General features: G+C 43.6%; 1 protein-coding gene across 8 annotated transcripts in view; it reads left to right on the top strand.

The window, feature by feature from the left end:
- ENOX2 (ecto-NOX disulfide-thiol exchanger 2) overlaps nucleotides 1-23,607 on the top strand; it is a 364,798-nt gene that overhangs the window by 33,996 nt on the left and 307,195 nt on the right. For 2 of the 8 annotated variants that reach the window (XM_072626230.1, XM_072626227.1), the window contains exon 1: nucleotides 8,548-8,837. The exons of 5 other annotated variants lie outside the window; for them this stretch is intronic. In XM_072626230.1, the coding sequence (XP_072482331.1) occupies nucleotides 8,816-8,837 (22 nt within the window). In that variant the 5' untranslated portion in view covers nucleotides 8,548-8,815. One more of the 8 variants, XM_072626231.1, reaches the window with a different exon arrangement.

Genomic DNA, 23,607 nt, shown 5'->3' with positions numbered 1-23,607 from the left:
AATTAATATGTCCAGGAAGCAGCGGGTGCCTCATGAATATGTTAATGTACCACATGACATCTGTCTAATCTTGGGGGGGATGGGGACAGGCCAGGGTCCCCAGAAACCCTTGCCAGACTAGCTCTGGGGAAGCAGTGAGGCATAGATGGAAAGGCTTGGCTTGGGATTCAGGCACCTTGGGTTTAAGGCTTGGCTCCAATACTTAGCAGCTGTGTGACTGTGGGCAAGTCAGTGGCCCTCTCTGAGCCTCACTTGTTAGTGACTTTTTAAATGAGGATAGTCATTTGGAGCATTGCCTACTTTATGGCTTATTGTGAAGAAACTGCTTTGTAAACTTCAGGAAAGAGAGGCAGCTAGGGTTATTTCTGTTTCTGCTCCCACTGAGCCCAAGGCACCTTTCTCCTTGATACTAAACTTGCCCACCTTGTTTCACTGCCCATGGGCAGAAGGAAGTCAGATGGTGTTTCTCAAAGGCAATGAGGATGGGAAGTGGGGTCAGGACTGGAATTAGGAGCTCATTGATAAGGGAAGTCCCAGACCAGGGAATCCCTTCTAACAGTGCAGCTTCCAGGCTCAGGGAATTGCTTCCAAAGCCCTGGGAGTAAAGGCAAGGGTCTTTCCCAACATGAGTTTTGAGGACTATAGCTTACGCTGTGAATGTGATTGGAAGCATCTCAAGGACAGGGACTGTTTTTGCCTTTCTTTTTCTCTCCAGCCCTAAGCACAGGTGCCTGGTACCTAGTAGGAGCTTAATAAATGCTTGTTGAATGACTACGGTGAAAATGTATTTAATAAGAATGTATGTGTAGAACCTACATAAGATTGCATATTGTCTCAGGGAGGGAGCGGGAAAGGTGAGTGAGGGAGGGGGAAAAAGTCTAAGATTAAAAAGTCTAAATTGTAGATTCTAAAGTCTAGATTCTAAAAGTCTAGGAAGTGATTGTAAAAAACCGAAAACAAATAAATTACTTAAAAAAAAATTCTTGTTGACTTGGCACCTGGTAGGAGTTTAATAAAATGCTTGTTGACTTGGAACCCAGTAGGAGCTTAATAAATAAATGCTTGCTGAGTTGGCACCTAGTAAGAGTTTAATAAATGCTTGTTGGCTTGGCACCTAGTAGGAGTTTAATAAATGCTTGTTGACTTGGTATCTAGTAGGAGTTTAATAAATGCTTGCTGACTTGACTCCTACTTGCTGATCCTCAGCTCTACCCACACTCCATCTCCTGACTCCTTGCCTTTACACTGACTGCCCCCTCTCCCTAGCCTGCCATATGTGAAATGCTCTCATTCCTCACCTCTGGCTCTTAGCTTCCCTGGCTTCCTTTAAGACTCCCCTTCTCCAGGAGGCCTTTCCTAGGCCACCAGCTGCTAGTGCTTTCCCCTCTAGATTGTCTTCTATTTCTTCCTTCTCGTATATGGACCTAGTTCTTTCCATGCTGTGAGCTCCTTGTTTCCCCAGTGTTTAGCATGTTGCTTGGCACATAGGAAATGGTGACTGTCTGATTTGGCCCCTGGCTTCAGGAATGGTTAGATGCAGAACAATTGTAATTGCCTTTGAATGGACATTAAAAAGACCTAACTGTTGGACAAAGTGATTTGCTAAGAATAATTATCCTTTGTTGGTACTCAGAAGTACTGTGATTTCCTGGATGTGGGCGTTACCCTGTATAAACATCAAAGCTGGTGGGGCAGTGCAGAGCAGGCTAGACTTGGGGGTAGGAAAGCCTGGGTTCAAATCTTGCCTTTCTCATTTACTAGCCACATGACTCTGGGCAAGTCCCTTCACTTCTCTGGACCTGAGTTTCCTCTTTATAAACTGAGGCTAATAGTAGCTGTAGTGCCAGCCTTCCCTTCTTGCTGAGGAGCTCCAAGAAGCCACTGGGCAATGTGCCTTCTGGGTGCTGTGAAGCACCACCCAAATGTCAGTTACTAATATTCATCCTGGACAGTTGAAGAATCCACCATCATGGGGCTAGCCTGGCTAGGTTATCTATTCCCAGGAGTGTGCTCCCCCGGTGTGGCCTTTGGGAACAAACCCAGACTCACCTCCACAGCCTACTCCAGCATGAGAGGAGGCCTGGGAGTGATAGCTGACATTCCTAGAGTGGTTCATAGCAGGGAAGGGCTTCCCCCAGACAATCCCACAAGATAGGAAGTGCAGCAATTGTTTTTCTTACTTTACAGACTGGAAACTGAAGCTTGGAGAAGGGGGTCACAGAGCTAAGTGACCAGCTGGTCCCAAGCCCACATTTTACAATGAGGAACCCAAAGCCCAGAGAGGCCCCACATCACATGGTTAATCATGCATAGAGATGGGTCCAGAGCCAAAGTCTCCGGGTGCTAGTCTATATTCCTTCCCTCGTGTCACAAGGCTTTGGGTAGGGGCTCATAGTTTGGTTCAAGTTGCTGGAGGCAGGGTTATACAGTGGCTAGAGCAATGAATTTAGACTCAGAGGACCTGAGTTTGAATCCCAGACCTGCCGCTTATTGAATGGTTGATCTTAGGCAAGTCTCTTCCAGATCTCAGCCTTAATTTCCTCATCTGTCAAATAAAGGAGTTAGACTAGATGACCTGGGAGTTCCTGGCTCTAGATATAGGGTCTTGATTTACATCCTTTCCTTCCCTGGGCCTCATTTTTCATCTCTGTAAAATGAGGAGGTTGGATAAATGACCTTGGAGGGCCCTGGCAGCTTGAGATCTCTGACCCTCCAGGTTTTTAGTCTCTTTGACTCCAAAGACTGGTGGCCGAGCAAGGGAGATTCATTTGCATAGATCAGTCAGGTTTGATGATCGTTTCTGGGAAGGCACTGGCAGCTCTGCGCTTGGGTTTGGCTGCCCGCAATCAGGATAATGGAGACATTGCAGCATTGTGTTTTTACCCAGGATGCTTGGGTGTCTTCCTTTCAGCTCTTGCTAATCTGTCTAGAAGCTGCTGCTTCTCTCTCCCACTGCCTCGTGGGACATTGTGGCAGTCATGTTTGCCATCTAAGCCTCTTCTTGCTTTGGAAAGAAAAGAGGGGAACAACAAAGCCTTTAGCTTTGGCCTTTTTCCCTGTAGTTTGAATGGCCCTTCTGAGGGAACTTGGGAAAAATTGGAATTTGGCCCTTGGACTTGGGGAGGAGTTCCCTCAGATTGGCCAGAGAGGCAGGCTAGGCGGACACCAAAATGTCTGATCCGGGAGTCCCTGGCTTTCCTCCTCTGCTCCCCTGGGCGTGTCACCTTCCTCTGTGGTCCTCTCCCCCTCCACTCCCCCCCACCAGGACTGTTAGTCAATCAACAAGCATATCTACCGTGGGCCACACAAAGATAGGGCCTGCCCTCAGGGAGTTTAGTTCTTCTGGGAGAATGCACCATATTCACAGATAGGTAAATATACATATAGGGTATGCATAAAATAAATCACTAGCAACTGGGGGAATCTGAAAAGGCTTGGACTGAAGCATGGAGGGAGGGAAATGCAACGTTGTGTATGAGCACAGTATGTAGGGCTGTTTGTCACAAGAATTCTCAGAGGTAGATAAGGAAAGTACTACTAGCACCATTTGGTAGATGAGGTGACTAAGTCTCACAGAGGCTCAGGATCACCTAGTGAAGTAGCAGAGTTGATCCTTGAACCCAGGGCTTCTGGCTCCTATTCCAGTACAGGGAAATATTCTCTAAGATAAGCAGCAAGTCAGCCAGTTTGGTGGGACACAATGTATCATTGATTGGAACAGGACCTAGAAGACCTTGAAATAATGATAAGATTTGTAGCTAACATTTCTAGAGCACTTTTAAGACTTGTAAAATACTTTACACATACTGTTGAGTCTGGTGCTTTTATGATCCCCATTTTGCAGATGAGGAAACTGAGGCAGGCTCCTACCTTTGGGCTTCCTGCCAGCACTCTCTCCACTTTGCCACTTAGCTTCTTCTGCTCTTATCCCAAAGAGAGTGGGAAGCAGAAAAGGGGCTTGGTCAGACAGATCCAGCTTGGCTTTCAAGTTCCTACAGAATTAGAAGTTTCTGGGCTGTGGCTGTTCAGTTTGCAGTCACACAGAGGAGAGAAAAGGACCTAAACCCTTAAGGTTTCATCTACTTCTGATTTTGTGATGATAATAGAAAGGAGACAGCATAGTAGTGAGAATAGTCCTGGATCCTTGATTCCGATTCAGTCTCAGACCCTGGGCAGGTCACTTCACCCCGTTTGCCTTAGTTTCCTTACCCGTAAAATTAACTGGAGAAGGAAATGGCAGACTACTCCAGTGTCTTTGCCAAGGGATCACAGAGTCAGAAAGGACTGAAACTAAAGCACAATGGGAGACCCTGTCTAGCTCCAAATCCTACAGTTCTAGAAACAGTTGAACTACTCTAAGTACAGAGAGGCTCATCACTAGAAGTTTGGCCACTGGATAATGAATTCACTGGCCATGTCAACACTTTAAAACTAAGAAAAACATGAAAAGTCTTTGAGTCCTTTGCTTCTGTCCTCCCTTCCATGGCAAAGGTGACAGTAGCACCTGAATGACTGCAAAGGCAGCCAAAGGTGCGTAGACTCATCTTGCCTTAGACCAGGGGATCTTTCAGACCTGGAGGCCCATGGACACTTCAAGGAGTCAACGAACCTGGATGGGGAAGAAATGACCACTTTCTTTTTCACTTACCCCAATCAAAGTGTAGCATTTCTTTCAATTCTTTACAACCATGATTCTGAACAGGGTTCCCCAGGTTTTGCTAGGATGTCAGAGGGGCCCAGGCCATTCTGAACATCCACAGCTATAGATATTTTCTATGGGAGTTCTTTGTCTATTGGCAGACACTCTCTTGGATGAAGGGAATCCCATTCAATATTGTTATTCTTGAGATTGATGGGACTAAAAGACAAAGGGAAGTGGTTGCTAATGATGATATGGCTCCCAGGTCCTTCTTGGGGAAGCTGACCGAGGAGGGGCAGATCTGGCTTCATCATGAGTCCAAAGGCACCAAGCCAGACAATCCCATTAGCTACAATGCAATCAGAATCATAGGTCAGACTTCTCAGGTGGGTCAAGGCAGCAGTTTTTAGATAGTCACTTCCCTAGTGTCTGGAGTATGCTCCTTCTTCACCTCTTTCTCAGAAATCCTTCCAGGCTGTACCTGCTTTTTTGATCTCTACCACCCCCTCCCTGCCCCTATGACTGTTCCATATAGATACCTATCTATATGTTTTCTCCCCTGACTGAATGTGAATTCCTTGAAGGCAGGGTTGATCTCACCTTTGTCTTTGTACTCCCAGGACCGAGCCTAGCACACCAAAAGGGTTTAATCAAGTGCTTGTTGATTTTATAGATGGAAGACAGTGAGGCACAGAGAGATTCAGAGACCTGCCCAAGGTCACACAGCTAATTAGGCAGGATATGAGACTCCCAGGCTAGCACTTTTACCTTTCTTCACCTCGGTCCCCACTGCTTCTGCTACTTCACAGTACATTCACAGCCATGGTCTGCTTTGGTTCTTCCCAGCAATCTTGAGAGGTAGGCTAAGCAGTTCAAGTATTCTTATCTGTAACAGACTTCCCCAAAGTCACAAAGCTAGTAAGTGTTATTCTTATTGTTGTTCAGTTGTGTCTGACTCTTCATGACCCCATTTGGGGTTTTCTTGGGAAAAATACTAGAGGGGTTTGCCATTTCTTTCTCCAGCTCATTTTACAGATGAGGAAACTGAGGCCAACAGTGTTAAGTGACATAGCACTCCAGTGATGTCCGTGGATTTTCTTGGCAAAGATACTGAATCGGTTTGCCATTTTCTTCTCCAATGAATTAAGAAAAACAGAGGTTGAGTGGCTCATCCAAAGTCACACATCTAATAAGTGTCTGAGGTCACATATGAGCTCCAGTCTTCCTGACTCCAAGCCCAGTGCTTTATCCACTGAGCCATGCAGAATGGTTCCTGATGCCACAGTCTGGCAACCAAGCCTAGGGCTTTTTCTTTTTCTCCACAGCCTCCTACCTTCCTCTTCAAGGAGAAGGTGGGGATGGAACAGTTGGAGGAAAGAGCACAATAGCACAGGAGGCCTTCTATATATCTCTGTGGGGATGAATCAAGTCCCATTCCAGTATGTATGGAATACTTTGGCATTCCAATCTCTATCTTTTTGAAAGGAACTACCCAATTGCTTCCAGATTGTAATTACTTAATTCTTTGGGATTCATCATGCCATTATTTCCACCTAGATTTTGGTGTATCTCATTTCCTGGGACTCTTCAGGGGTAGTAGTGAGGCTCCTTAAATGCCAGGGGGGAAGTTGTTGTTCCTAACCACAGGAAGCAGGCTGAGTACTTGCTGGAGGACACAGATGGCACTGCAAGAGGCCAAGGGGATTTGACATGTGATCCTGTTCTTGTAGCCCCCACCATTGCTTTTGGCCACTTCCAAATTGGCCAGTGTCTCCAGATACACACTTGGGTAGCCACCATGCAGATGGAAAGTAGAGCGTGTGGGGCTTGGCGGGACCAGCGGTCCCAAAACACTGCCTGGATCACTTAGTGCCCCAGGTGTGCCCTCCCCAGGAGTTCATGTGCTAAAATTGTGTCCTGGCTCAGGCCAGCTGGTCACTGTATATATAGTATCAAGGCAGCCTGGGGCCACACAAAGCATGGCTTTGGATATATTTTTTTTTAACTCCTAACTTGAGATCCAGCAAATCTGAGCCAAAGCCCTTCTCTTTGTGCTGGGCAGCAAAGCAAGATGGAATACCTGGGCAAAGTTAATGTACTAGAGAGTGCTGAGGTTAGGCATAAATATGTAACCCCTGCCACTTTGATGGTGGAGGACTCACCATCTCCATAAGCAGTAAGCAAATGAGAGGACTTTCAGGAAATGGCACAAGGCAGGTGATAACAGGGCTTTGGCTTCCCCACCACTCTCTTTGACCTACCATGCTATATAGCATTCTCTCTCAGAGGCTTGCAGCTGCCAGCTGAAATGGGTGGGCCACATATATCCCATTTTACGGAGGAGGAGAGGAAGGCTCAGGGGTTCTTGTCTTAGGATTTCCAAGTTGGAGTCCAGTGCTTTTTCTGCCATATCATGCCAGCCCATCTGACCACATTTTTTAAGTCTCCGTATTCCATACTCCATTCCTCTCTCATCCGTCCTCCCCCACTGCTGCCAATTCTGCCTTCTTCAGGGATCTTAGGGACTCTTTCACAATCTGAGGAATAGGCATAGTGATTCAGAGTTCATAAAGAGCTTTCACATGCATCCTCATATTGTGGAGCACAGAATGTCAGAGCTAAAAGGCACCCTAGGGTTCTTCTGGTCTAGCCCTCTGAGTTTATACATGAAATAAATGAGGGCCACAGAGGAGAAGAAAGAGACCCAAGGTCACGAAGCTAATAAATGTAAAAGAGCCAGGACTCGAATCCAGGGCTTCGAACTCTTTTTTTACCTGCTTTTTTTTTTTTTTACCACATCCTGTTGTTTCATGTTTATATAACCATAGGATCCTAGATCTACAGCTAGAAGGGAATATCTATGAAGCCATCAAGGCCAACTCCTTTTTACAGATGAGGAAATTGAGGTACAGAGAGGTTATATGACTTGCTTCTTCAGCATCTCCTCATTATCTGGTGTTTTCTGTTTTGAAAACTCTCTCACGGTTGAGGTGGGAACTGCCTGTCACATCAGGAAGGCCAGGTGTTTGGGCAACTGTTCCTCAGTCCCAGACCTTGCCAAGCAGAGAAGCTGGTAGGAAACATGTTATCTTTGGCTAGCAAATTAGGAAACGGAGTCACTGATTGTAAAGTGGCTTACTGAAGGTCCCTGGGAGAGTGATTGAGTTAGGGACTTGAGTGCCGCTGAGTTCTTTACCTTGACTTTTAGGGATTTGCTTTCTGGTTGATAGGATTTTTCCTTGGCTTTTAAACATATGCATGAGTGGCATGAGCCACTCACTGTAGGTGCTAGAAGTGTGCTCCGGGAGCAGCTCTGGGGGCTGAAAAGTTGACCCGCAATAATTAGCAGCTAGCCTTTTTGTTTAGCTATGATGTGTCCAATCAACTGTAATGTCTTTATACTCCCCCCCCCCCCCCCTTTTTGGTTCCAGCCTTTTAAGTCGAATTCTTCTGGGGAAATCAGCACATTTTCTTTCGGCGTGTTGCTTTCTCAAGAACAAAGGTGGCTGGGGGACAGAAGGAAGAGGAGGGGTCACTTTGCCTGCTTGCCCTGTGAGTGTGGGCAAGTCTGATTTTTGTTTGGGGCTGCGAGCTAAGATTTCTTCCAAGGTATGCAAATCGGGAAGTTCTGATTTGTCAACTGCAGGCTGTTTCTTTAGGCACTGATGTATGAAATCCCTTACGAATTCTCCGATGAACACACTGCTAATTGCATCTCCACCTGCTCTCCAGCCTCCTCCCCCCTTCCCCCCCCCCCCCCCCCCCACTCCTGAGGCAGCCTATAAATGTCCGTCTTTTGGAGATGGATGGTGACACATGCAGGATCAGCGATTCATAAAAGCTCGTTCCAGCCCTTGTCTTCAAGGCTCCTGGATTTCCCCCTGACTGCTTTTGTGTAAGTGTAGTAGAAGTGGCGTCAGAATCCACCACTCTTCTTTCTCTTGCTCGAGCTCAGTAGCTCGGCTGGATCGAGGCTCAACAGAAGCATCGGATCCGAGCTGAATTGTGGTGGTGGTAGGGGTGTGTATCTGTGTGTGTGTATATATTGGGGTGTGTGTACACACGTGTGTTTGTGGTAAGGGTTTAGGGTGCTTCTAGTTCTTTTTTTTTGGTGGGGGGAGCAGGATAACTGGCCAGAGAATCTGCTGTGGACTAGTTTCCCCGAAGATCGAGGCGATGTTCCTGGTACAGTACACAGGTACAGTATGTGCTCTTGATTTTGCCAAAATGTTCCCATTTTCCCCAAAGGGCATCCCTTCTTTCTTTGCTCCAGGTGCCTGGACTGAAGGGTAAATACTAGGGTTATAATGATCTGGCCACAGTTGCTGCATAAAGCTTGCCTGTCCCTGGCCACGGCATTCAGAACAGATGCCTTGTCTAAAATTCTGGGTTTCTGGTGGCTTTTTCCCCCATACCTTAATTGTGCACGCTTCTCTGCTGTAGTCTTGTATTGAATTTCTCCTGTCTGAAAGCTGCAACTGGTAGTAGTAGGTGGTACCCTGAGAAGTTCGCACAAAAGACTCGATGCTTTGGCATCCAAAGGTGATGCCGAAGCACTTCTAGCTGTTGGGTTCGTTTTGTTTCTTTTTCGGTTTTCTAACTCCTTGTGTTTGCTAATTGGTTGCTATAAATGTGGAATACATTTTAGAGCAAATGAACTTGGAACCGGAACAACTCCAGAGCACATCTGTAGCATAGATTTATTTCTCTTTCTTCATGGAACATGAGAAGAAAGGTTGGCTTTGATGCTGTGGTGGGGAGAAGGCTGGACTTTAGGGCAGAAGACTCAGTTCCTTATTGGGTGGGCAGGGCCTGCCCCCATCTGTGCCTCAGTTTCCCCTATGTGAAATGAAATAGTTGGGCTAGATGGTTCCTAAGGTTCCTTTCCAGCTAAATCCAAGGATTCTTATGTTAAGAGCAGAAAGCTATTAGCCCCAAACTTTGCTTTTTGATATATATGGTGGGTATACCCCTACATGGCTTGGGTATTTTTTCAAGCAGCTAGGGACCAGGTGATCTCCAGAAGTAGAGAACCTGAAGGTTCTTTGGAAGAATGTTTAGCACTTAGGCTGAAAGGATTTGTGGGCTCTCTTTTCCCCCAAGGCAGTCCCAGCAAGTTTGGTTTTCTTGATGAAGTTCAGTCCTTATATCCAGATCTTTGGATAATTTTTAATATCCTTTATTCTATAGGACCTGTTTACCCCTACCCCCACCCTTCCTGTTTTATAGGGCTTAAATATTGTACTCATAGCTTAAGAGCTCCCAGATCACTTTCTGTTTGGATGACTGGCTTGATGGGTGATTTCCCTCCTCATTAATCGGACAGCATGCGGGTGATGTGGAGAGGAGTTTGGCTGACAATATTTCAAGGTTACTCTTAAGAGCCTACAGTGAACCCCAGCGCCTGGACCAGCAGCTGCTGAGTGGAATTGTATGCAATTAAAGTGACAGTGGGACTGTGTCGCCTCCGGCACAGTCAATTGGTTTGAATTTACAGCACTGGTTTGGTCGTTGGGCATCGCTTGGCTTGTTCTGCCAAGCATTTGAAAATGATGCTTGCTAGATGTTGGGGGTGGGGGGAGTTCGGCACATTTTTTCCACACTGAACTTTAGAAAAGCCACCTGTACTTTTTAACGTGAGAGGCAACTGAGGTTTTTCTGCTCTGACTAAAGTAAGAAGAGAGTGTCTCCTTCTTAACCCTCCTCCCTCCCCCTCCCCCAAAGTAAAGAGATAAAACCTAAATGAACACATTGTCCAGGACTGTCATGTTTATGGTTTTCATGTGGGCGTGTTCTTGGCCTGTGTTCTTAATGATGAGATTGCAAATGTTGATAGTTTTACTTCTGCTGCTGGAGAGGTGAGAAGCAGTACCATGCAGTGGACAGAGGGCAGGCCTCAGAGTTGGGAAGACTTGGGAAAAAGGGAGAGGAGTGGTTGTCAAAATGCCACAGTTAGAGAGAGGGAGAGAGAGACAGAGAGACAGAGACAAAGAACAATAGTCACAGGATCTAGGTTCAAATCCTACCTCTGATACGTACTACCTGTGACCTGGAGGGCCAAGTCAGTTCACTTCTAGGAGGGCTTAGCTTTTTTTCATGTGTAAAATGAGGGGGTTGATTAGGTGGTCTCTGAGGTCCCTTCCAACTCTAAACGTATGATCCCACAGAAATAAAGAAGGGGCATGCCTTCACAGAAGCCCTTTACCTGTGTTTACCTGATAGAGACTGCCTACATGACCTTGAGCAAGTCACTACTGCCTCAATGCCTCAGGCAAGTGCAAGACTAAGTTGTAGGAAATGCCCTAATCTGCATTTATAGAAAGGATTTCCACATTGCGAATTCCCTACATGGATGAAATCACAGGTCTGGGTAAAAAACAAACCAACGATAGAGAGGTAGGAGTTTGGTTCAGTACAAAGAACATTAAGCTATAAACCCAGAGACTTGGCTTGTGGTAGAGTGGATTGTGTTTGTCCTTCGTTGCCAAAGAAGACCATGCCACCAGAGAAATGATGACATGACTTGCCCTTGACTTTGTTTTGAGTGAGGGAGGGCTGTGCAGGTGTGTGGTAGAATGGACAGAGAAGCTGAAGGAAGATCTCCTTTGAGTCTGTGCTTCAGCTGTTTGGCTTACTAGCTGTGGAACCTTGAGTGAGTCCCATCCTTTCTGTGGGTCCCATCTTCCTCCTCTATACAATGAGAGGATTGGAATAGATCCTGCAGGTTCTTTCTCATTCTAAAATTTTTCCAGTAATGTTAAGCAAGATAGGCGTGGTTTTTCCAATGGAAAATCCTTCATGATTTTTATCTATTAGAGAACAAGTCTTGAAAAGCCACATAGCTCACATGTTGCTACCTGCTTGTTTGTTTATTGTTGATTTTTTCCAGCTGCATAATGGGATCTAGAGTTATTGTGACTTAATCTCAAGCCAGTAATGATGAGTCACAGTTTTGTCACCTTCATCCAGACGATGGGCCCTCGTTTTGGGGTGGTAGCAGTAGCAGCAAACATTTCTGTAATGCTTCATGGTTTCCGTCTGGCAGAAGTGGCAGAGTTGGTATGAGGACCTTGGTCTTCTGGGCCAGAGTTCTGGCCATTGTGCCACACTGCCTTCTAGAATCTCATTATGTATCTGTTACAAATTCAAAGACCCTTAAAAGAACACTTGAATGATTTCAGTGGGGTCAGCTTCAAGGATCAGGCTATAAACATAAAGCCACTTCCTTCCCCCAGTGTATTCATGGCCCATATGCATTTTCCTGACTTTCTTTTTGATTATTCATTTGAAAATGAACTAATCCAAAGAAGGAAACCTGTTTTCTGCTTTATGGAAGTGACTGCTGAGTAGTCTCTGATGGCCTCTACTTGAAAGTCTCCTTCCCTTTTCCTGTGCTTCACTAGGGCCTTGAGGGCTATGTCAGCAAAACAGTTCTAGCTCTGGCAAGGCACTACCAAAGCTTCACTCAAGTCCCAGTGAAAGACTGTGCCTGCAGTCCAAAAGCCACCCTTGTTAGATATGCTGTGGATTCTCAACAGAAAGTGATCGCCAAGACACTCTGGGAGGCTGCCTCCTGAGGAGGCCCTGAACAGTTTGCTCTGCAGTTAGGGAGGAGAGTAGCATCTGTGCTAAGAAATTCACCCATCCTTAAAGTTTATCAGAGAAATTTGGAAAGTGAAACCTGGTGTTGCAAGTATTTGCCACAGATTCACTGGCCTTTAAAGGTCTTTAAAACACATGCATCTTTCTTTATCTTCCCTCCCTTGGCCTCCCATGGAGCACTTTGTTCGTATCACCCCTGTGTCCTTGGCACTCTCTGGGTAGTCAGTATTTGAGCCTTTGTCTTACTCTCCCCGCTAGACTTAGGGCAGGAACCACAGTTTGTTTGTTCATTGTTGTGTCCTCCTCAAGGCGTAGCCCCAAGGCCTCCTGGACAGTACTCAGTAGCCTCCTTACAGTATGAATGATGAATAGAATGGTTTATACAGTTCTGAAATTTATTACAGACTGTTCTCAAGATACATGTAAGATGGTGGGGAAGATGGGGAAGTATGATATAGTATAAAGGCATATTTGGCCAGAGGCCATTTGACATTGGTTCCCTTTTTTTCTCCTATTATCCATTGCAAAAAGCCTTGACATCATCCTTTCTTCTCTCCTCCTTTTCTCCAGTCTCTGTTGAAGATGGTACCTTTCTCCTTTCCAAGGCCATCCTCTCTATTTGTGATCTCATAGCCTCATGGTCTCTTCCAACAGCCTACCCTCACAATCCTCCCCCCATCTTCATTATGTCTATATCTACTGGTTCTTTCCCTCTGCCTACCAAAAAAATGCCCTGGTTTTTCCTGTCCATTAAAAAAAAAAGCTTCCCTTAACCCTGCCATCCCCTCAAGCTATGTTTTCTATGGCTAGCTCTTTCATAACCAAACTTCTAGAAAAAACCTCCACTTTCTGCCCTCTCATTTATTTCTCAGTTCTTTGCCATTTTAGTTGCCCACCTCATCATTCAAACTGCTCTCTCCGAAGTTACCAATCATCTTTTTTCTTAAATAACTTTTTATTGATGTCTTTTGATTTTTACACCCTCATGGTTTTCCCCAGCATCCTCCCCGCCCCCTGAGAACCATCCCATCTAACAAATTGTCTTTTTTAAAGATGAAAAAGAAGAGGGATAAATCAGATCAGCCCAACTGATCAATAAATCAAAAACCAGTGATCTCTTACTGGCCAAACTAAAGTCTTTTTTCAGTCCTCACTCTTCTTGACTTCTCTGGGTTTTCATGATACTTCTGATTCTCCTTCTATCTCTCTAGTTGCCTTTCCTGTTTCCCTTCCTGGATTATCATCTCTATCCTATTCCCTCACTGTGGCTATACCCCCAGGCTCTGTCCTGGGTTCTGTCTTGTCCAGTCCTCTCATTTGTTCCCATTAACATCTCTGTGCAGATGATATCAGATCTCTATTTTCAAGTGTTCAGTTTTCAGTCCCACACATCTCCACAGATCTACGTCTTCTGTAGGCAACTCAAAATTCAGATGATCCAATGCACAGCTCCTTACCTTTCCCCCTAAAACCTCCCCCTTCTCTGACTTCCCTGTTTCTGTCAAGAGCTCCACTTTCCTTCCAGTAACCCAGGTTCACATCCTTGCAGTCACCTTTGACTCTAACATTCCCCCCTCCAATATTCAATCAGGTGCCAAATCCTATCAGTTCTACCCTCTTATATCTCTTGTATCTGTCTCTGTCTTCCACAGCCATTACCACAGGTTATACCCTCCTCACCTCTCCCCAGGACTGTTGCAGCAGCCTCTTAATTGGTCTCCCTTTCTCAGGTCTCTCCCCCCTCTAATCTATTCTCCACACAGATGCCAAATTGATATTCCCAAAGCAAAGGCAAGTTTAACCATGTCAGTTCCTTGCTCAAAAAGCTTCAGTGGTTCTTTTTTTTTTTTTTGTCCCCAGGAAAAAATGTGAACTCCTCTGCTTTAAAACCTTTCAGGATCTGGCTCCAACCTTTCTAATATTATTTCTTTCCCTTTACATATTCTGTACTCCAGACAAGCTGATCTACTTTCTGGGTTTTCCCCTTATTTATTTTCTTTTTAAAATTAGAACTTACTGGGTTTGGGTTTGGATTTGTTTTTTCAAATGAAGATCCACCTCTCTCCTGTCCCTTTCTGCCTCCCACCCCCATACAGAAATCAAGAAAAATCTAATCCTTTGTTGCAACCACATATAATCCAACAAAACAAATTCCCACATTGGCCATGTCCAAAAAAATATGCCTCAGTCTGCATTCTGAATCCATCACTTTTCTGGTGGTGAGCAGCAGATTTCATTGTGAGTCCTCTGGAATAGTGGGTGATTATTGTGTTGATTGGAGTTAGACTTTCAAAGTTGACTGTCTTTTTACAATTATTGTTTGTTATTATCATAGGACTTGTTTTCCTGGTTCTGACCTCTTTACTCCGCATCAGTTCATACAATTCTTCCCAGGTTTCTCTGAAACCATCCCCTTCATCATTTCTTATAGCACAATAGTATTTTGTCACATTCATATGCCATAACTTGTTCAGCCATTCCTCAATTGAAGAGTACCCAATCAAATTTCTAATTCTTTGCTACTGCAAACAGCACTGCCAATACATATGTGTGTATGTATATATGTATATATACATATATACATATTGATATATATAGATATACATATAGATATATGGATCCTTTTCCTATTTCTTTGATCTCTTTGGAGTATAGACCTAGCAGCAGTATTGCTGGGTCAAAGGACATGCATAGTTTAATTGCTTTGGGGGCATCATTGCTACCCTCCGATCCTAGCTCATAACATTCCATCTTCCTTCCCCATATCTTTGTACAAAGGCCATCCTCATTCTTGCAATGCACCCCCCTGCTTCCTTAAGTAATAAGTATTTGAGGCAGGGTTTTTGGATGCAGATCTTCCCAACTCCCAAGTTCAAAACTATCCACTGTACCGTGCTGCCTGTCGTAGTCCCATGAGTTGGAGTAGATGACTACTGAGGTCTCTTCCAACTCTTTAAGTTTTCATGTGTCATTCTGAGTTAAGGCAAACCTCTTACCTCTCAAGGCAGCTCAGTCTACTGTTGACCAGTTCTAATTGTTAGGAAGTTTTCCCTTTATATCCAGCCAAAATCTGCCTTTCTGCAATTCCCTCCATCCCATTGCTCCTGCTTCTGCCCTCTGGGGCCACCCAGAAAAAGAGTAATCCTCAGTCATGTGACAGCTGTTTCCTTCTGCCCTGAGGCAGTGCAGACACATACTGGTAATTAAACAAATCCCCTTTCCCACTGGGGCTGGACAGGTACCCACCTGGGGCAGAGAAGGGGAGATCTGAAGTAGGAGAGAAAATGCAAACCATAAAGCATGGTAGGGTTAATCACAGGACATCCACTGAAAGGGTCAAGAGACAAGTGGGAGTAGAATTTGCCAGGTGAGGTAGCCGGGGTCAGGGAGGAGGGACCTCTGATCAGACAGAGTCATCCCACAAAAGTCTTGTTTGGTCCCCTAAGACAAAGATGCTTGCCTTCCTTAGACCTACAGAGGGGGGGAAGGGGGCGGGGTTCCATCATGCTTCTCCTGACTCAGCCATTTCTGTCATGGTCTCAATAACAAACCATGATTTCAAATACTTCAAGATAACAATAGTTTGTTTCTTCCCTCCTTCTCTTCCCCCACCCCCAAAAGTCTTGGTTACCTTCCTCTAGGCCCACTCCAGTTTGTCAGTGTCTGTCCTAAGATGTGGCTCCAGAACTGAACTAGTATTTCAGATGTGCTGTAATTCAACAAGGCAACTCAGCAACCATTTATGAAGGGTCTACTTCGGGGATGGAGAACCTGCAGCCTCAAGGCCACATGGCCCTCTGGGCCCTTTGACTGAATCCAAACTTTTCAGAACAGATTGGTTCTGTAAAACTTGGACTCAGTCACAAGGCTGCACCTGAGGACCTATGTCACAGGTTACCTACCTCTGGTCTACTTTGTGCCAGGCACTAGGTTGTTGTTTGTTCTTTCTTCTCAAAAAGAACCATGACATCAAGAAGGTGATGCCATGACTTGCAAGGGAATTGGGGTGAGGTGCTGGGGAGGCAGAAGAAAACCAACAAAGTGGTTCCTGCCCTCAAGGCCCTTACATTCTACCAGGAGATTGGGAGAATGCAACAAAGAGTACCCAGATAAGTAAATTCAAAGTATATACCAAGTAATACAAAATAAGTTCTATAGGGAAGGAGTGCTAATGACTAGGGAGTTTGGTTTTCTGTAGAAGGTGGCACCTGAGTTGTGTCTTGAAGGAATCTGGGAATTTCAAGAGATAAGGGTGAGGAATGAGAGCATTTTAGGCATGGGGGAGGGACAACTGAGGCAGGAGATGGAAGATGAGCGGTAGGAACAACTGACAGGCGAATTTGACGAGAGTAGGAAGGGGAGTTATATGATGGAAAATTGGCAAGGTAGGTAGGTACCAGACTGTTGAGGGCCTTAAATGCCAGGCTAAGGAGTTTGTGGCTTATACTAAAAACACTGGGGAGCCATTGAAGATTTTTGAAGTAGAGAGAACACATGGTCAGATTTGTGTTTTCCGAATATTAACTTGGCAGTTGTGCAAAGGATGGATTGGACAGGGGAGAGACTGGAGACAGGACAGTATGACTGTCCCCTTTTTCATTCTAGACATTATGGCTCTTAATGTGGTTAAACAACACATGTGGCTTGATTTGGTAGTGGTGGTTGTTACTGTTGTTGATGCTGTTGTTTTGGGCTGCCATGTCACACTGTCATCTCCTTGTCCTTTCAGTCCTAAAAGCCCTAGGGCTTTTTCACATGAACAACTGTGAATTAGCCATGCCTCTCCTATCCTGTACTTGTCTAGTTGGGTTTTTATTTTACTCAAGTATAGGACTTTCCTTTTATTCCAACTCAGTTTTCTCTTATTCGATCCAGCCCATAACTCCAGCTGACCCAGATCTTTTGAGATCCCAACTCTGTCATCCAGCATGTTCAAGTTCCCATCCAGCTTAATGTCATCTCAAAAATGTCATAGGTGTCATCTCTGCCTGAAGAAGTCACTCCTTTTTCTGGAAATAAGTGATCCCTAGTGCAGGTACTTAAAAAAGTCCAATAAAGTCTTTTGAAAAGCTTTTTTTTAATATGTGTGTGTATGTGTGAGATTAGTATCAGAAAGTGTGCTACTTGGGAAAATTACTGTTTGTCCTATAGAGTCTGAGTCCTACAGGAGAGTGCCCCGGTGAATTTCTAGTTGCTCTTGGTTTAAAGATGAATTCTTCCCTACACTATGCCTCTGAGCACATTTAAGAGAAATGCAGCTTCTTGGAAAGAATAGGGGGAAAGGTTCAAGAAGGAGAACTCAGATTAAGCCTGGGAAAATATGTCTTTTTGGCTATATTTGCATGGAAAACATGTGACTCAGGTGTTAGCCAGCTAGACCTCACAAATTACCTGAGCTCTAGTTGCCTTAGTAGTTTATTAGTAGCTTAGTAGTGAACGTTCACCAGAATATCTACTCATCTTTGACAAGGGTATAGGACTATCAGGATGGTAATAGACAAGATTTTCCTGTATTTCTGTCCTGAAATTGGAGTCGTCATTGAGATATAAGGAATTCACCATGGCACTCAGAGTACCACAGGCTTTAAGAGTCAGAAGAATCACAGAATGTAGCAGATCATTTTCTTTTGTATTACATTTTGTTTTGTTTTATGATTTCTCCCATTCATTTCAATTCTTCTATGCAACATGACTATGGTGAAAATGTATTTAATAGAAACGTATGTGTAGAACCTATATAAGATTATATGCTGACTTAGGGAAGAAGGGGGAAGGGAGGAGGGAAGGAGGGGAAGGGAGGGGAAAAAATCTAAGTTATATGGTAGTGATTGTAGAACACTGAAAATAAATTTTAAAAAAAGAGATAGAAGAGACCTTAGATATTATTTATACACAGCTTCATCTTCCACACAGTTGCCAAATTGGTATTTCTAAAACACATATTTGGCTGTATTAACTCTTGCTTATAACTCTTTGATGGCTCTCTGCTACCTGCAAGGAAAAAAACCCCAACAGCATTCTAAACCTAACCTTGAAGGCCCTCCACAGTCTAGCTCCCACATACTTTTCTCATATTTCTTCCTTTTTCTTGCCTTCTTGCACTTTCTTCATCCCTGTCAAGCCTGCCAGCTACCACCTCTGATCCCATCCACAAGAGATCCTCCTTGTTTGGAATTATTTCCTTCTTCACTTCTACCTCTTGAAATCCCTAGTTTCCATTATGACCTGGCTTTGGTACTGTCCTCCCTCACCCTCCTTTAAACTCCTGAATATCACTTTTTATATACTTAAGATTTATTTGTGTACATGTTGTTTCCATCTGTACATCTGCCCAGTTGAATGTAAGGTCCTTGAGAACGAGGTTAAGGTTTTTGTCTGTCTCCCCAGAGCCAAGCCAAGGAGCTAGCATGTAGTAGATGCTTATTAAATGTTTGTTGATTCTAGTCAGACCTCTTCATTTTACAGAAAAGAAAACTGAGGCCCACAAGAGAAGTAATTTTTCCATGTAATTATTGGATCACTTAACTGTGAGGGAGCAGAGTTAAGATTCAAACTCAGGCCATCTGTCTCCAAACCCAGTACACTTTCTGCTATGTCATGCTGGTTTGCCATGCTTTGGGAAGAGTAGACTGGTGTTTTCAGAGTGAGTGAAAAACATTTTTTCAAAATGTCATTCATGAAGCTAGGTTTAGAACCATGCAGGGTCTCAGAACGGGGGAGCCCTTAGCCATGATCTCGTCCAGTCTTCTCATTGGACAGTTAGAGAATCTGGTGCTCTTTGGGGAAGAGATTCTCCCCATCTCTCATCTAGTTGATGGAGAGCCAGGACTGGAACCTAGATTCTCCTGCGTCCTGGGATGGTATTCTTTCTTCAGTCTGACACTGTGATATGGCTAATTTAAATTTAAAACATGGTAAAATTTCAAAATGATCATGAAACAGGGATTATAACTTTTAATTATTCAGTATTTGAAACAATGTATTCATATAACCTTTTAAGAAAAGTCTTATAAATTGGTTACAAAAGGCCATGGATTATATTAAGGATCCAATCATATAAAAAAGTCTGTCTCCCAAAGAGAGAGGTCCCTAGGGATTATTTAGAACGATCAAATAAAATTTTCCTCTGAAAAAATTTTCCTCTGATAACCAGTGCACAATCAAGGTCAAACATACCATTTAGAGTCACAGATGTTAAGTTTCAGTTCTTAGATTCTGGAATTTGTTACTTTCCAAGCAATTTCTTTTGCCTTATTGTCTCTGCAAAGACAATTCTGAGTAGAATCCTTACCAACTCCGGATACAAAATTCAGTATAAAGTGTTAACAAGGCAAATGAATTAGAAGATTATGAGGGGGTCGAATGGGTCTCAGTCAAAGATTAAATTCAAGAGTTTTGGGGGAAGTATGTGAAAGAAATGAGAAGTTTGTGAAGAATCTTCCAGAAAGAATTGCTGTACAGTCAAATCTCAACTATCCTGAGACCAAACTTCTGGGCCTGGAAATTGGGAGCCAGAACATTCTTGGAGTCCAAAGGTGCAGTCTCAAGGTCTTAAAGCAAGTACTTCCATCCAGGAAGAGGACTAGCAGGGGGTAAAGATACACTCCAAGTGGAAGGAGTAGTGGCTACATGAAGTTTTCATTGAGGAAAACCAAGAAGCTTGGAAGGAGCAAGGGAAATAGAAGGAAGCAAAAAACAAAAGGTGGAGAAGTAGAAGAAAAAAATGGCTGGCAATAAATCAGTAGCAGTGACTAGAAGGAGCCATGGGAACATCCAGGAATAGATACATGGACTGTGGGAATAAGAACCTAAAGTGGAAATAAAAAAGGGCAGTGTGTGTGTGTGTGTGTGTGTGTGTGTGTATGTGTGCATGTACATTTGAGTATGTGTGTGTGACTACTATGGCAGGGGTAGCATACACAACTACGTGTAGCTCAGTTCTGTATCATACACAGACCAAGGGACATCTCTTTTGATATAGCAAAAGAAGCTCTTGACTTGAAATCAGAAGACTTGAGTTCAAATCCTGGTTCTGCCGTTTATTTAATGTGACCTGATGCAAATCATGTAACCTTTTATTTTTGAACCTCTGGTGCTAGGAGAGTTACAAAGCTTAAATAAGATTGTTTCATGAGACATGACAGAGATGAACTTGAAGTGTTTATGGCTTTTTTTTAGCTGTATTGGGGCAAAAGGAGGAGCAAAGGATTAGGACTTTGGGGTGAATGAGATAAGAAAACAGACATAGCAAAAAGGCAGAACTACTCTTGTTTTCTCATTTTTTTAAAAAAAGGAGGATGACCTTTGGGCTGAGAAGAAGGGAACTAAATTCATAGGGAATTGGAACTGATCTGAAATGATAACAGGGCTTCTTAATCTGGATTCTGTGAACTTAAAAAAATTTGATAATTGTATTTCAATCTAATTTGCTTCCTTTGTGATATTTTTCCAATGTTATTTTAAAACCTTATTCTGAGGAGTCTGATGACTTTAGCAAGCTGCCAGAAGGGTTCATACAAAGCAAAGATTAAGAGCCCCTAACTCTACCCTCAGGTATTTAAAGAAATATCACATCTGATTGTTGAGCCAGTCAGTGATGTCTGCAAGAACCTGAAGAATAGGACAGGTGTTGTTGTTGTTCATCCAGGACCAACGACGTCAAGGTGAAGTCTTGGCTTTTGCATGAATTGGATTTAAGTGAGGCAGAGTCCTGGATGGAGAAAGGAAAGAGAATGGAGCCTGCCCGACATTGAGCTTTCCTTTGATTCCTGGAAAAATCCTAGAATGCATTATTAAATCCTGGGGAAACTGGGATCACAGAGAGCCAGCCTGGCTTCCTCCAGAATAGGACTTGCCCGACTGACCTGATTTCCTTTTTTGATAGGGCTATTAGACATCCCTGGTAGATCAGGGGACTGCTATAGACATATTATATGTACCTAGATCTCAATTGAGCATGTCCACATTGCTCATGCTCTTTGTAGACAAGATAGAGCTATTTGGGCTAGATAATAGAATAGTTTGTTGGATTTGGACTTGGTTGAAAGACTGAACCCCAAAGATCAGTCATTGATGGCTTAGTGTCTGCTTTGAGGGAGGTCTTTAATAGAGAATCCCAGTGGTGTGTTCTTGACGTATGCTGCTTAAAATTCTTCTCATTTATTTGGATAAAGCCAGAAAAGGTACGATTCTTGTATTTGCCAATGCCATGATTGATGCTGGGAGTGTTAACTTTCAGGGGGGATTACTAACAGTAAGGGTACCACTAGTTCTTGTGCTCAGTTGAATGATGTGCTTAATGCTGGATCCAAAAAACCAGGTTCACAAGTAGTGGATGGGGTATGTGGCTAGAAAACCACCAGGATAGTATGGCAGCTGAAAGGCCCAGTAGAATCCTGAACTACATTAAGCAGCATGAGATTAGGCCTATGGAGCATTCCACTTGCTTCACTTTTCCCTGAGCAGATCCCATCTGGAGCTCTGTTTAATTCTTAGCCCCATCTTTTAAAATGAGCTTAATAAGCTCACAGGAGGATTCCCATAGGAGGGTTCCCATAGGAGGTAGCCAGGATGAAGAGGCTAGGGATCATGTCATATAACAACAATAGTAATAAGAAGAGGTGGAGGAAGCATTTTTAGAGCATTTTAACATTTGCAAAACCCTTTACGTATTACCTCCTATGATCCTTAAAACAATTCTGTGAAGTCAGTGCTAGTATTTTCCTCATTGTATAGATGAGGAAACCGAGAGTCAGAAAGATTGTGACTTTTCAAGGGGCACACAGCACACATCTAGGAATTGTCAGAAGTAGGATTTGAACCCATGCTTTCCTGACTCTACATCCAGAATTTTGTCCATGAATCACCTAGCTTCCTTTGAGGATTGGTTAAAAGAGCTAAGACCGTTTACCCTGGGATAGAGAAGACTTGACAGGTGAGGATAGGGTTAGGAGTATTTGAAAGGCTGTCATTTGGAAGAGGGAACATGTTTGTTCTATTTGGCATCAGAGGGCAGAGATTAAGAACAAAGTTAAGGAAAGCAGATCACAGAAGTGTGGAAAAACTTCCTCAGAGTGAGAGCTGTCTCACAGTGTTATGGGCTGACCTAGAAAGTGATGGGTTGCCCTTCCTTCACTAGAGAGTTCCAACTAGAGGCTGAATGGCTATTTGTTAACTGTATTGTGGAGAGGGAGTTTGTTCAGGTATGGGCTAGAGTAGGGGTCATTGAGGTCTCTTCTTGCCCTTAGATTCTATCATTCTGTGTTTCTGTATTATAGCTCTTAGTGATGTAAGAGATGCAAGTCACTCAGGTGATGGAAGGGTTTCAGAGGAGATATTCTGGGCAAGGTGACAGCTGAGCTGATCTTTGATGGATATGTAGCATGTAGACTGGGGAATGGGATAAAAAGGAAGAGTACTGAATTTGGAGTCCAAAGAGCTAAGAAGAATATCCTGCTTCTGCTGCTAACTGTGTGGCCCTGGGCACGTAATTTAATTCTCCTCACCTTTCCTTGCTGCACCTGTAAAATGAGATTAATCCTGGAAGGGACTAACCTCACTTTGAGTAATGCCCATGAAAGGCTTTGTCAATGGGAAAGCTCTCCTGAAGTGCTAGGTATTACTGTTTTGTCATTTTCCCACTTTAGAGTGGGTATCCCTTACATTCTTGCCTTTTTAATTGATCCCAGGATCCTAAGATTCTAGATCTAAAGTTTGAAGGGACCTCTGATGCCCCTTCCTTTGACAGAGAGGGAAACTGAGGTCCAGAGAAGGGAGGTGAATTGCCAAGGGTCACCTAGGTTCTAAATGACAGAGAGGGAATATAACACCTTACCTACCAATGTGGTCAGATAAAATAGTTGACAATTTTCTTGCCCTGAGAATGTCTTCATTCCTTCTGCCAACAATGCATCTCTTGCAGGTCTATTTTTGGTGTATTACTTTAAATAAATATGATTTTATTATCTATAGGGCATTATTAGTTTGGGATTGTATATCAGGATTGTACTGTTGTCTTCATGTAAAAGCAATTCTAGTTTATATGACTTTCAAAAACTCTGAGCTCTTTCTCCCATTATGTTTCTCTTTTTCTTTAGGTAGTTAGTTACCTTGTGATTTACAGACCAATTCTGGTTCAATTCTTATCTCTCTTGGGGAGCAGGTTCTCTACAATAGTTTCTCTTGGAGGCTTTATAAAAAAAGCCAGTATCCAAATCTATAATATTAAAAAATCCAGAATAATAATGTACTTGAATATTACCTTCTACCAAGACTATATGGTAAATAACTGTCTGCTTGACCTGTTGCTGTTGCCTAGACCTCAGTTCTTTCAGTTATGAAAATGTTTTTTTAGCTCATCCTGAAAT

This window comes from Notamacropus eugenii, chromosome X (genome assembly GCF_028372415.1).
Source record: "Notamacropus eugenii isolate mMacEug1 chromosome X, mMacEug1.pri_v2, whole genome shotgun sequence".
Taxonomy (NCBI): Eukaryota; Metazoa; Chordata; class Mammalia; order Diprotodontia; family Macropodidae; genus Notamacropus; species Notamacropus eugenii.
Note: the sequence above shows the minus strand (reverse complement) of the source record. Positions and strands in the feature narration are given on the sequence as shown.